At 38.3% G+C, this 12976-nt stretch overlaps 1 protein-coding gene across 21 annotated transcripts in view; it reads right to left on the reverse strand.

The window, feature by feature from the left end:
* NRCAM (neuronal cell adhesion molecule) overlaps positions 1-12976 on the reverse strand; it is a 92992-nt gene that overhangs the window by 57994 nt on the left and 22022 nt on the right. For 11 of the 21 annotated variants that reach the window (XM_063134014.1, XM_063134013.1, XM_063134003.1 and 8 more), the window contains exons 3-8: positions 12896-12913; positions 10107-10212; positions 8768-8973; positions 5794-5916; positions 3184-3354; positions 2388-2444 (exon numbers count right to left, since the gene is read on the reverse strand). In XM_063134014.1, the coding sequence (XP_062990084.1) occupies positions 2388-2444; positions 3184-3354; positions 5794-5916; positions 8768-8973; positions 10107-10212; positions 12896-12913 (681 nt within the window). The remainder of the gene's footprint in view (positions 1-2387; positions 2445-3183; positions 3355-5793; positions 5917-8767; positions 8974-10106; positions 10213-12895; positions 12914-12976) is intronic. The other 10 variants (XM_063134016.1, XM_063134008.1, XM_063134015.1 and 7 more) reach the window with 3 other exon arrangements.

Here is a 12976-nt window from a genome sequence, read left to right on the forward strand (position 1 = left end):
AAGATCATATTATAAGACGCAACCCATTAACTATAAACTCATTGCTTTCAATCCTGATCTTGCAAGTCCACTTCTGTACACACAAACCTCCCCATTGCCTTTAATGGAGCTCTGGGTGTTCAAAAGGAGTGTATACTCTGAGCTGCCCACACTTTTAAGGTGAACAGGGAAATCCTCAACTTCACAAGGAACCAGTTGATCAGGACATTTCTCCCTGTATGTTTTGACAAAAACTGCACATAGGACATAAAACAAAAGTGTTCTAATTAAATCTTGTTTTATGAAGAAACAAAAGGCAAGTAAATAGCTTCAGACTTGCAATTTGCCAGTTGCCAGACTAGAAGACCCATAAATCTAGCACAGTAACACTGGACTGCCATGCAGCTCTGTCTTATTCTCTTTCTTTCTCAGATCCTGTGGAGGCTGGTGGCTATGATTGCGGTGGGGCTGTGAATCCATTCTGGGTTTTACTCAACACCAGCCAGAACTCTAAAGGAGCTGTCCAAGCTGCTGAAACTTCTTGGGGCATAGTGTCCAGAACTAACTGTCCTTGAAGGGCAGAGCCTTCAACATGTGGCTCACATAACGATGTACTGCGCCATCTTTCACTATTCCTTTTCCTCCCACTCCACATAAACAAGAGCAAGAAGACTGAGCTGCTCTGCCCACTTAGAGCTCCATCACATCTGGGAAAAAATGGTGGCTACCATTGCTTCTCTGCTCGTGGTTTCATAGCTCAGTTACTTCATGTTTGAAAACAGGAAGTAAACAATAAGCACGAGGCCCATTCAGTCGAATGTTGTAATCACGCTGCTTCACCCACACACAGCAGGAGAGAGCAGCAACTTCCGGTTTTAAAAATGTTTTGAACTTTTTCTGGTTTTTCTTGCAGCGCAAGGAAGACCAGAAGGGGCACAAGGGGTGCAAGAGGAAGACGACATTATGTGAGGGACCTATGAAAAGCCTGTGAGTGCCCAGTAACGAGCATGCAATAAAATGCTCATCAGATGGAGCTCTGAGACCGAGAAATATACACACTGAGTCCACCAGCAGCAAGAAATCTGCCCCTGCCATTGTCTAGCAGATGTAGGTATTTATTTTGCTAATTATCATCATGGCCTGAATACAGCAGCAGTGTACCTGCTCTCAGCTTTGACTCCCACCTCTCCCCAGTGAGGCCCACCTGGTTCCAACATGATCATCTTTTTGGCAACCGATAAAGACTTTCCTTTACACTTAGACATCTGAAAGCAGATGATGAGCTTTTTATGCATCACTGCTTTGATTTTATTACGTTTTGGTATGTTGATAGAAATTGTTTTGAGCTATTTTATATTTTATATCTTTTAATAGTTCTGTTGTAAGTTGCCTTAGGTATTTTTTGTGTTTTTTTAAGAGAAAGGTGACTAAGAAACTCAACAAATCTATTAATACTGTGTATAGATGCTGGGGTGCATGTTTATGTGTCTGTGTACAAAAACAGCTGCTGTTTGCCTTGAATCTAGACAGTGGTGACAGGTAGTGACTAGTGGTTGCAAGTGAGAGCAAGAAGATGAAAGCATAGAACACTAGATCAGGAATAGCCTGAATCAATTATAGATTATGTTGGCTGGGTTTGTCTCTATATTACAACTCCCATCATTCCTGATCAATGGCTACACTTCCTGGGCTGATAGGAGTTGCATGCCAAAACATCTGGAGGGCATCAGGTTGAGCAAAGCTGCTGTACTACATATTTTTATGTTTGGAAAGTGGTTGGGCTATGCATGAATGAAAATTTAATAATGAGATAAATATTTTTTAAAATTTAAATAAAACCCGATAGCCATTTAGTTATGTTGACAGTGTTACGATGATTGCTACTTCTGTTTAAGAAAGTAAATAAATAAAACCCAAGTGCATATTAGAACAGGTACACTTTTAACCATGCTAAACATGTATTCTTCCTAGCACACATGGATTAAATGGTTAACATTTAGACAGCTTATTCAGCAAGGTATTAAGCAGGATGAGCATCTGTTAATTATTTTCCAGCCTTTTTATAACTTAGGATACATGTGCTCTATTGACTAGTTCCAGTAACAACGAATTATCAGTTAATGTATAAGGTAAAGAAATAGAATACATAAAAATTAAGAAGCCTTTTACGTTGATTTGTTTGTCAAAACAAAATGCGTTTTTCATGCAAAAGTTCTGCCATTACTTCTAAATGATTTTAAATCAACTGGCGTGTTCATATCGTGCAATTTATTTAAATTGTTACCAGTACTAATGAGTGCATATATTAGAATTGTAGAGGCAGTAAGATTAAGCAGCCATGGAGTGAAGTTAGTTAGCTAAATTCTACAATGAAAGGAGTAATGCCAGAGTGGATCTCTAAAACTCACCACCATAAAAATCAGAGTCACTCATATTAGCAGCTATAGTTTCATTCAATGAATCCACTGAAATAAATAGAATATTATGAAGAATGCAACCACGCAGTAGTAAATCTGAGTTTTATAACTTTATCTTTCTATACCAATGTTGATCAGGTCAAACAGAAATAAATATTTTATTGCTTTAAAACTATTGATTGACTGACTGAAACATCCAGGACAACAATAAACATGGTGGGTTTTTTTGCATAAGATAGTAAGACAATAATTGGCATTTGTCACATAAAAGTACCTGAATGAGCAAATATAGACGATCTTGTTACCAGTCTATGTTCAAACTATGGTTGCAATTCTGTAAATAGGTTGTTTAAATCCTATTGACAATGGAATTTAAGTACTCTATATATTTAACAGTACACATTTTTATTGTAGTATATAAGAACATAAGAAGAGCCACGCTGGATCAGACCAAGGGTCCATCTAGCCAAGCAGTCTGTTCACACAGTGGCCAACCAGCCATCGGCCAGGGACCAACAAGGCAGGACATGGTGAAACAGCACCCTCCTACCCATGCTCCCCAGCAACTGGTGCATACAGGCTTACTGACTTGAATACTGGAGATAGCATATAATTTTTAAAAGTTCTGAAAATTATCCTGAAAATATACTAAAAATTATATTCACTGATTTGTAGATATATTTAAGTCGCACATGTTCCAAGTAAGATACAGTCTCACAAGAAAATATTTATAGATGTCTACTGAATGTAATGTAGATATAAAATAATTTATAAAAATCATACCTACCAGGTTCAACTTTTAAAGAAATTGGTTGCTTCTGCTGTATAGTTTGAGTGTGGTTAAATCTTGCATAACAGATATAATCTTGACGGGTATCTTCTGGTATTACATTAGAAAAATAAAGGTCTCCATTTAGACCCTGGGAAACTCTATTATTTTGAGGCAGCTTTTGAAAAGCTGTGGAAATAAAATGTAAAGGAAAATGTTCATAGCGCTACTAAATAATAAATGCTTGGTTTAAGCATGTGAAGTACTCACTCTTTCTCCCTCCCTTGTACAAGATTGGAAACATCTCAGTATGAACTAGGTTTTGCATTGAGACATTCCATGGCCATTTGTGTTATGGGAGCTCACAGAATTTGGTTGTTTCTGTTTATGGCCGAGTTCACACTGAGATTTCTACATTATGATCCTGTGCACAGTATAGATATTTTATTTATAAAAACATTAGTTAAAATTTCCAAATCATGGCATGTCAAATACTTTGAAAAACCAGCACATAAAAATATCAATTCAAATACCATCATAAAAATAATAAAAGGAGTATAAAACATTACATAAGCATCCTAAATAAACATCTTCAGTCAATAAAAACAAAACTAAAAATACTGTTGATTAACAGCTTGGGCAAATACAAAGTTCTTAAATCTAGTGCATAAAATATAACAAGTAAGTTGCCCAGGAAAGCTATCTGAAGAGGACATTGCATTGCATAAGTGTGTTCAGCCTGTTCTGTCTGGAGCTGCATTGGTCCTGAAGGAACAGGTTTGTAGCCTGGGGATTCTCTTGGAGCCATCACTGTCACTTGAGAGTCAGGTGACCTCAATGGCATAGAGTGCCTTCTACCAGCTTTGGTTGGTAGATCTGCTAAGCCCCTATGTAGCTCTAGTAACTTCCAGGTTAGATTAATGCAATACATTCTATGTAGGGCTACCTTTCAACACAAAGGGAGAGAATAGTCTCAGGATGCAGAAAACAATTCTATTGAAGGAAAGTGCAATGACTTTTGGTCTCCTTCTTTATTGTTAGGCCTTCTTTAAGGGGTTGTAATAAGATTTTTTTTCCAACAGGTTGTCTTGTGTTGGAAACACTGGTGACAGACATTATTATAACATTTTCAAGAATGGCATACAATGACCACTTCAGCAGCACCATGTCTTAACTTGCAATGCAGGCAGATAGCATCACACAAAACTGCTAACAGTATACTTGTGAACAGAAGCAGTATGAGTAGGAGGGAAGATAGAAATCATAACATGAAGATTTTCAGTCACAGGCTGCATTTGGATGTGATGTGTTAATGAGCTTCACTGTGACCCTGTTCAGACAACACACTAAGCCATGGTGGTTAAGCATTTTGAGCTAAACATTATGGCTTAGAGTGTCATTTGAACCATGACTTAGTGTGTTGTGTGAACCAGTCCTAACCATGCTGACTACATAACCATAGTTTAAACATGCTCCCTACCCATTTGCTGCAAAAGGGTTAGCGGCCCAACAATGGCTTAGCGTGTTATCTTTTGAAAATAAGCTAATGTTATCCCCCACATGATTGGACAACTAAGCTACCGTGCATAGCTTATTTTCCCAACCTCACCCTCTCCTCCCTATACAGCCCTCCTCCTTGGCTAGGATGGTATCCCAGCTACCTTTGCATTGGAAACCAAGTCCCAGAGTCCCCTGCACTGCCAGTTTTCAAAGCCATATCCGTATCCCTTCCCATGTGCACCCAAAAGTGGGTAGAGGCTCTAAGTATTTGACAGCTTGCTGGAATGGGGCAAAATTTTGTACGTGGGATATCCTCATGGGGAGCATCCAAATGCTATACTGGATAACTGCACAACTTTCCTTTTTCATGGAAAAGTGACCCAAAACCAACAGCTTGCTACCCTTTCATTTTCTTTCCTTCCCCATCTTCACTTTCCCTTCTATTCCCTTTGTATCCCCCACCTCATATTCCTGTCCCAAGCCCACCGAAGCCCACAAGCCAGCAGCAAAATAACAACATAGAAATAAAAGGAAGCTGTTTCTTAGCATACAAAGTGGTTTGTTTGGCTTCTGCTGCTTGCTTGTCTTGCTTACTTAATACTACGTTGAACCTAAGTGCAATTTGTTGCTAGGCAGATCTCACCAACTGAGATCTGCTCACTGGAGCAGAGTAGCAGCAACGTTTTTGACCACTCATGCCAAGCGATTCTCTAGGCGATCTGCTCTTTAAGCCACTGTGGAGCACCAGATGGCCCAATAAGCCATGATGGTTTATATAACCCTTACTGCAGACCATGGGTTATTAGAGTGGGTTATTTTGGGCAAATAAACCATCATAGATCAAAAATACCTGACAGATAACATGATAATCCATAGTGGGTAAATAAACTAACATGGTTTATTTAACCTATTATGGGTTATCGTGCCGTCCAAACCCAGTCACTATGTAGTCCATTATGATTATACTGACAAATAACCCTGATACAAAGCTGTTAACTGTTATAATAGAATAGCAATGTTATTGCCCCATAGAGATATCCCAATCTGGCAAGGGTGATCAAACACAGATAGAGTTACTGAAATAATGTTACTTTTTCAATTGTTCATAGATTTTAAAAGTAAGCTTACAGTTATCCATCCAAAATATTATAGGTGGCGGTAATCCCACTGGTGGCCCGCAGGGAAGTATTGCATATTGACCTTCAGTTAGAGTTTTTTGAACTAATTTTTCTTTAGTCCATAAAGGGGATCCTGTAGGTAACAAATAAATAAATTACTGTCATGTGTCCTGGGGAGTGAGGAAAACCAGGAATATCAAGGACGTGGGGTGGGGGTGGGGAGAGACCTGCATAACTCAAAATCAATACTTTATGAAATTTACACAATTTAACATGAATATCTTTTGAGTAACAGTTTTCTCAGGGGGAAAGTTAGAAGGAACTTTATGTTGTGGTATAGCGATTTCAGGGAAATGAGTTTCCAACTGTTAATTAACAAACAAAGGCATTCTTCCACTATCCTAAACTGTGCATAGGAAATTCTTGGATAATGTAACTCTGGGTACTGTAGAAAACAAAGCAATTAAAAATGAGGAAAACAAGGATAATGGAGTCCTAATCAGAAACTGATGGAAGAGACATTTACAAAAGCTATAGATGAACTGGAAAGGAAATTAATGATACCATCTTGAGCACAGTTACACATCTTGATGTTTGATTGCTTTGAATGCTACATATGTACATGTAATGTGAATAGTATGTTCAAAGCATTTAAAACATTTGCAGTGATAAGTCCACCTGCCATGCTTGTGTTAAGAAGCAGCTCAGTTTTAGACTGAACCAAATGGACCCTACATTGGCTAGAGAACGCTTGGTGCCTTTCACTCCCGACTTTGGCGAGGTGGGAAAACACAGACAAAGGGATAGGTTTCAGAAGCTATGTCACATACACAAGGTTTGATTGGACATCACCAGATTCTAATCACACTTGCAAATGTGCATATGTGTCAAAGGGAAAAGAGGAGGCAAAATTGAGCACGATATGCATGCATTTTTTAAATCTATAAACTGGATGCACTATTAGTGGTCATTTGTTTTGTTTTGGAGTGCTGTATCACGTTCATCACATCACCTGCATGTCAGTTTTCAGGAATAGCTTTTTCAGGAAGAGTGATCAAGTCCTTAATCTGAGGGCAAGTACTGCCATTTCAAATACTCACATTGGTTCTGCAAGTCTTTAACTGGGATGTCACACTGGTGGTGATGGTAATTCTTTGATGTAAAAAGTATAAGAAGCAAAGTTTGTGTTTGGTGCCAAACTGTGGTTTGATGAACAAACTCCATCTGCTTTCAGCACAAGCAACCCCGGATGTTTGGGTCTTTTGAGATCCACCAACCAAACCCCCAGCCAATCTTCCTCCAGGAAGGCAGACTCTAGCGTTCTGCTTGTCATTGCTTCCACCAAGGACAGTGGATGCTGAGGTTCTGCCATTCCCTAGTCTAGTTCCCCACCCCCAAATTAGATTTAAGCTTGGCTCGGTAGGTCTGTGCCTCCCACAGGAGAACACAATCCTCTTTCTAAAATGGACACAGCTTTCTAGTGATGCCTCAAGCCAGGGTATCACTGCTCCCCAGTATCCAGAGTACAAGAAATGGTTTCAGCCCAGGGAAAGCTATACAACTCTTGGAGATTCTACTACAAATGTATCCTCCATCCTCTCTATTCCCATTTTCAAAGTAAGTAAGTAATTTGGTTCTAAATTTTAAGTAATTTGATCAGAGTCAGGTTTTGACTGCATCTTTCCCAGACTTTGCTAGTGGAAAGGATTGCAGCTGAGACCCCTTTTGCAGAAGGTCTTTATGTTTGCTTGAGATTACAAAGGACCCCATAGTTGGCCTTCTCTTCTAAAAGAGGTGATTGAATATGAAGCCTCACAAAATTTAGTTGAGAAGGACTTGAGGAAGCTAAACGTAAGTGCAGAAAACGTTTAATTTGGAGTGTATGGGTGTTACAAGCTTCCAGTAACCGTTACTCATTGCCTTGAAAACTACTGTGAGTGAATGCTGAGTGTAGTTGGAACACAACCCCCTCCCTATTAGCTTAGTGTCCCTCCAACCCTTCCCCTCTACCCAACTCAACTCCCAGAGCTCACCCTGCCCTCATATTTCCTTTCTTTCCCTACTCCCATGCATGTTATGGACTCATTATTTAATCCACTCCTCCTTTTGCTATTATCCCAATCCCTCCCTCCCTCTGCAGAATGTACTATTCACGCATGTCCGCAGCCTCACTTTGGCTTTCAGGAACCAGCCTTGCGGATACACATTCAGAATACCACTCTCAAGGAAGACTTGCAGATTCGTTTCCATTGTTACTATTATTAGGCTTGTGTTTAAAGCAATATTGTTCTACTAAGTTAATTTTCCCAAAATCAAATTGTGCATGTTAAATTCTTGTTTGTTATGAACAAACACACCAAGTGGCTCATCCCCCAAATCTTGTGTGCATATATGAATCTTTTTGGTGGGGAGGGAACCACTTAACCATAGATGTTTTATGTCCAATGTCTAAACAATGTCTTTTTGAGTTCAGCAGAATGCATATCTGTGAGAATGTGGACAAGGGTATAAATGTGTCTTCCAAAAGGGAGTACATTCGAGCAAACGAAAGTGTGATGATTTAGGATGTTCTGTTGAAATAGCTATTGCTATACCTTATCCTAAACCCTTAAGAAACCATATCTGAAATGGAATCATGGTTTTTCGAAGTATACAGCTGTTTTGCAATATATAACTTTTAAATATGTAAAATTCAAGTATCAAAATCTTTCTTTCTAATTGTGATGCTTTATACAATACCCAGTTGAATACATACTGGAAAAAAGGGGGTAATCTCACGTGCTTAACTTACTAAAACGTTTCAGTTTTTCATGCAGTACAGCACTAAGCTAAAATATCAGATATCATTACCTTCTAACAAGATTGCTTTGATGATTAAAAAGATGTCTTTTTTTAAGAAAAGAAGAAAAAAAATTAATTAAATCAAATGTTGACAACAAGTAGTAAGAGCTTCAAGTTTCATTCATATCATATATTCAACTTACTGGATGACCGTATAACAATATTATTGGAAATTGCTGCTCCAAGCTCATTTCTTGCCGTGCACTGATAAACTCCTTCATATGATTCTGCCTTTCCTCCATTTTCTTCATTAATAATATTTATTATAAGAGTTCCTGAGTGTGGCTTCATTCTTACCCGTGCGTCTTTATCTATGTCAAAGTGAGTTCCATTACGTGTCCATGAGAAGCTATTAATTGAATATAAATATTGAGGAAATTACTCATTTAGAAAAGCATTTTTAAGGTCATTTCCCTATAGCTGAGGAATTCTTGGCAGTAACTCTCCCCCACCTTCCCAGTGCCCATGTCCCTAGCAGTTTCCCGCCTTTTCCCTCATTCCTCGAGAGTGCCCATTACAGCCTCAGAACTGAGCAGAGCTTTGGTACCAAAACGATACTGAGGATCATATCAAGATCATATCAAGCTACACTTAACAGCATCTAGTAAGCCTCTAGCCTGCTAAGAAGGGAGGAGATGGTTTGAGGGAGGGCCACAAAACTTGGACATATCAAGGAAGAATTTACATGTGTGGCCTTCTGTCATTATTCGCCCAAATTCCATATTTACAAAGAGACATTAAGGTCTTCTACCCTTCATTTCTCCGTCTCATCCCTGCATGTCCTGAAAGCTCACAGGGCCAAAACAGAAAATGGAGGTAGAAGACATTAATGGCTCTTTGTAGTGTGGACAGAGCACATAGAACAAAAGGCTTTCAAATGGAGGATAAACTTCTAAACATACTCTTCAGAAACATAATTGTGATATGTAGTTATTATTATTAATAATAACAATAACAATTTACAATATTTATATTCCATTCTATATCTCAACAGTTTCTGGAACAGTGAACAATAAAATATACAAAATAGGGTAAAAGAACGCTCTACAAGTGCTTTTCTTGGCATTATTGTGCTGCAGAAAGGCAGCAGGAAGCACCTTTTCAGTGGCATGACTGAAACAAACATACTCCCACATGTGGCAAAATGGGGAAAATGCAGAAAGTTATGTAACTGTACTTGCGCAAATGAAAATATATTGTTTTCAACCACCCAGACAGCTTCGGTTATTGGGCAGTATAAAACTGTAATAAATATGTAAGTAAATAAATAAATCACAACGTTAAAAATTATTATGATTTTATATTAAAGACAAAACTGTGATATAAACATGGCTGGCAAGTCAAGAAAGGCTTCCTGAAACAATATCTGGTTTAAGCCTCATTAAACGCAGTGGAGCTTAATTCTGAGTAGACATGCATAGAACTGAGCTGTAAAAAATCAGTCAATACATATAAAGCTAAGACCATAAGGCCAATACTTACCTAGGTGGTGGCTTTCCTTTTGCTTCACATTGTATTACAATATTCTCCCTTGGATCAATGATATAGTCTTTTGGAGATTGTTGTGTTATTGTTGGAGGCTGTGGCACTTTTTGTGAAATATGATTGGGGGAAAAAGGGAAATGTTTAATTATAGTCATTATGTGTGTAATTCAGAAAACACACAACCGTTTTGTAAAAGATAAATACATTTTTAAAAAACAAATCACAAAGATAGTTATGTTAATCACAAACATCTAGTATTCTGCAATCCTGCACAAACCTGCAATGGGGTAAGTTACCCTGAAATGAATGATGAATGTTACAGTTACATGTCTGTAGGGCTATAGCCTGAGTTTATAAAACCAAATATTCTGCCAGAATTATTCATGTCAGCACAGCCTAGCTATTTGCATGCCAGTTCACATTATCTAATAGTTTAGCAATGAATGTTTTCTTATTCTGGACAAAAATCGTTATCTATTTGCCTTACCAGGCAATGTCTAAAGACATTTCCCGGTGTTCTAAAACTGTGTAGAATCAAGACACACAGGAAAAGTTGGTCCACAACTGTACTTTGTGTAAAGTATGTACAAGTTGTTTACTTCTTCTAGCAGACAAACGAGCTTTCACCAGGGTTGCCGATCCCAGAACACAATGTATTGCCAAGTGCCAGATCAGATTCCTTCTACTACTCGACCTTCTAAGCAAAGGACCAGATGTAAAGCAATTTGTTCTTAATTTACCAGTGACTATCTCGGTTTGATTAGATTAGCATGCAAATTTATTAGACTGAAAAGAGTTATAGTTTCATGTAACACCAAGTTTTCACATTACACCAAAATGTGTAAGGGAGAACAAGATTTTGGATAGTGTGTGGTCCTCTCAATCACAAAATAAGGACCTACGCATATCTGAATTGTCACTAATTTTTATGCTGTATACCCATGGAAAGCTTGCCAATAAATCATTGGCAATGTGGCAATTTCTGTATGGATAATATCTCCTCTCTCTCCTTATAGAAAGAAATGAGATAGGATATTTCTAGTAAGTGAACTCTTCCTGAATGTCTGTAGATGGCTGTCTTAGCCTTTCCTTTTTTTCTGCAGGAGCAAAATTTATAAAAGGGCAATATACACCATGTGATAAATGCTAAGTGATGACAAGACACTAGAATACTTTTTACTGAAGATGATGATGATGATTATTATATTTACATTTATATATCACCCCATAGCCGAAGCTCTCTGGGCGGTTTACATAGATTAAAACTATAAACATACCTAGGTCATAGGAAACTCAGCAGCTAGCTATGTGTATGCAGTAGGAATCTGACCTCTCCCACCACCCAAAATACAGCTGCACTCCTAAGTCACTTCTGAAAATCTGGAGATATGTGGAATGGAGAGAGAACTAAAAAAAAAGAAGTATTGTGTAGAGCTGAGCATATGCATAAAGAAGATATGTTATTTTCTGGTTTGTCTTGTTTTAAAAATAGTTAAACTCTGTCATTCGCTTATAAAAAGAAGAAGTAGAATCTGTACCCTGTTGTTCGTTTCCCTTCCTAGTAGGAAAGGAAGAAATAAATGCAGAAAATATTTCCTCCCACTGCAGGCACCTCTAAGTACGTAAGTGAGTAAGAATAGGTGAGGAGAGAGTCAGATCGCCCTGAATTTGGTGTGGAAAGAGGAAGACCATCTAAGAATTCATATTTTGAAAAGGAATTGTGGCTTGTTAGTGGAAAGGGTGTTTGAGAGTAGATAAATATGTTTGTGCTGTTTGAGAAGAGCCAAATTCAGGCTGAACATGCCGCTAAATCTTATCAGCAAGAGAAAAGATGAGAAAACCACACTTATCTGTGTACAGATGATTATTTCTCTGCAGCAATAGGAAAAACACCTCCCTAACTGCTACTATGGCACTTGGTCTGATTCAGCTTAATGAAGGAGAGCTGCCCTGTGGACAGGAAAATGCTTCATGGCTCCATTTTTCTAATTTCAGCTACTTGTCCAGATCCTAACTCAGCCTTCCCCAACCTTTATGCTTCTCCTAGATGTGCCAGACCACAATTCACAGGGTAGTATCCTATTGTGCGAGCGCATGACCCATAATTTATGCAACAGGGCTTTGGCGCTTCTAAAAACAACAAGAAATGAGTGGAAATGCTTGTTTCTGGAATGGGGCAGGTCAGCGGAGTTCGCAGGAAGGAGCTCTGCTGACCTACCCCAATCCAGAAACAAGCATTTCTGCTAGTCTAGATTATTTCTAGAAGCTCCAAAGCACCATCGCACAAGCAGTGAGTCCTGCAAATGCAACAGAACCAATGGTGGTGAAGCAGCCCCATTGGATATTGTCTGGGGTTGGAAATGATGAGAATTTGACTGCAGCACATCTGAAATGCATCAAGTGAAATGGTGAAATTGAATGGTGAAATTGACTAGTCTAAACTACAAGCAGAAGCCAGCATAATACATTTAACTCCTAATTGAAACTTAAGAACAACATATACCTGAATCATGGGGCATATGAGTACCTATATGGATACAATCACATTCTTTAAGGTACTAAAGAGAAGTAAATATTTAAACAAAATTTTGAAATCTATTCCAAAAGTGCTCCTGGCTATAGACTCTACAGTTCTTCCTTCAATCAATCATCTGTACACAGCATTAATAATAGCAAACAACACTATAAACAAAAAATATAACAAAAACATGCTACTTAGACTTCACACTCATTAAGACACACACAGTGCACTTTTTAATGTCTACTTTTGTGGGCTGAAGACTTACATTCTTCAAGGAGTTTTGCTTTTTTTCCCCACATCAGATTCAGCAGGTGAATTGTAATCATGAATTAAAGAAAATTATTTG

Source organism: Elgaria multicarinata, chromosome 9 (genome assembly GCF_023053635.1).
Source record: "Elgaria multicarinata webbii isolate HBS135686 ecotype San Diego chromosome 9, rElgMul1.1.pri, whole genome shotgun sequence".
Lineage (NCBI taxonomy): Eukaryota > Metazoa > Chordata > Lepidosauria > Squamata > Anguidae > Elgaria > Elgaria multicarinata.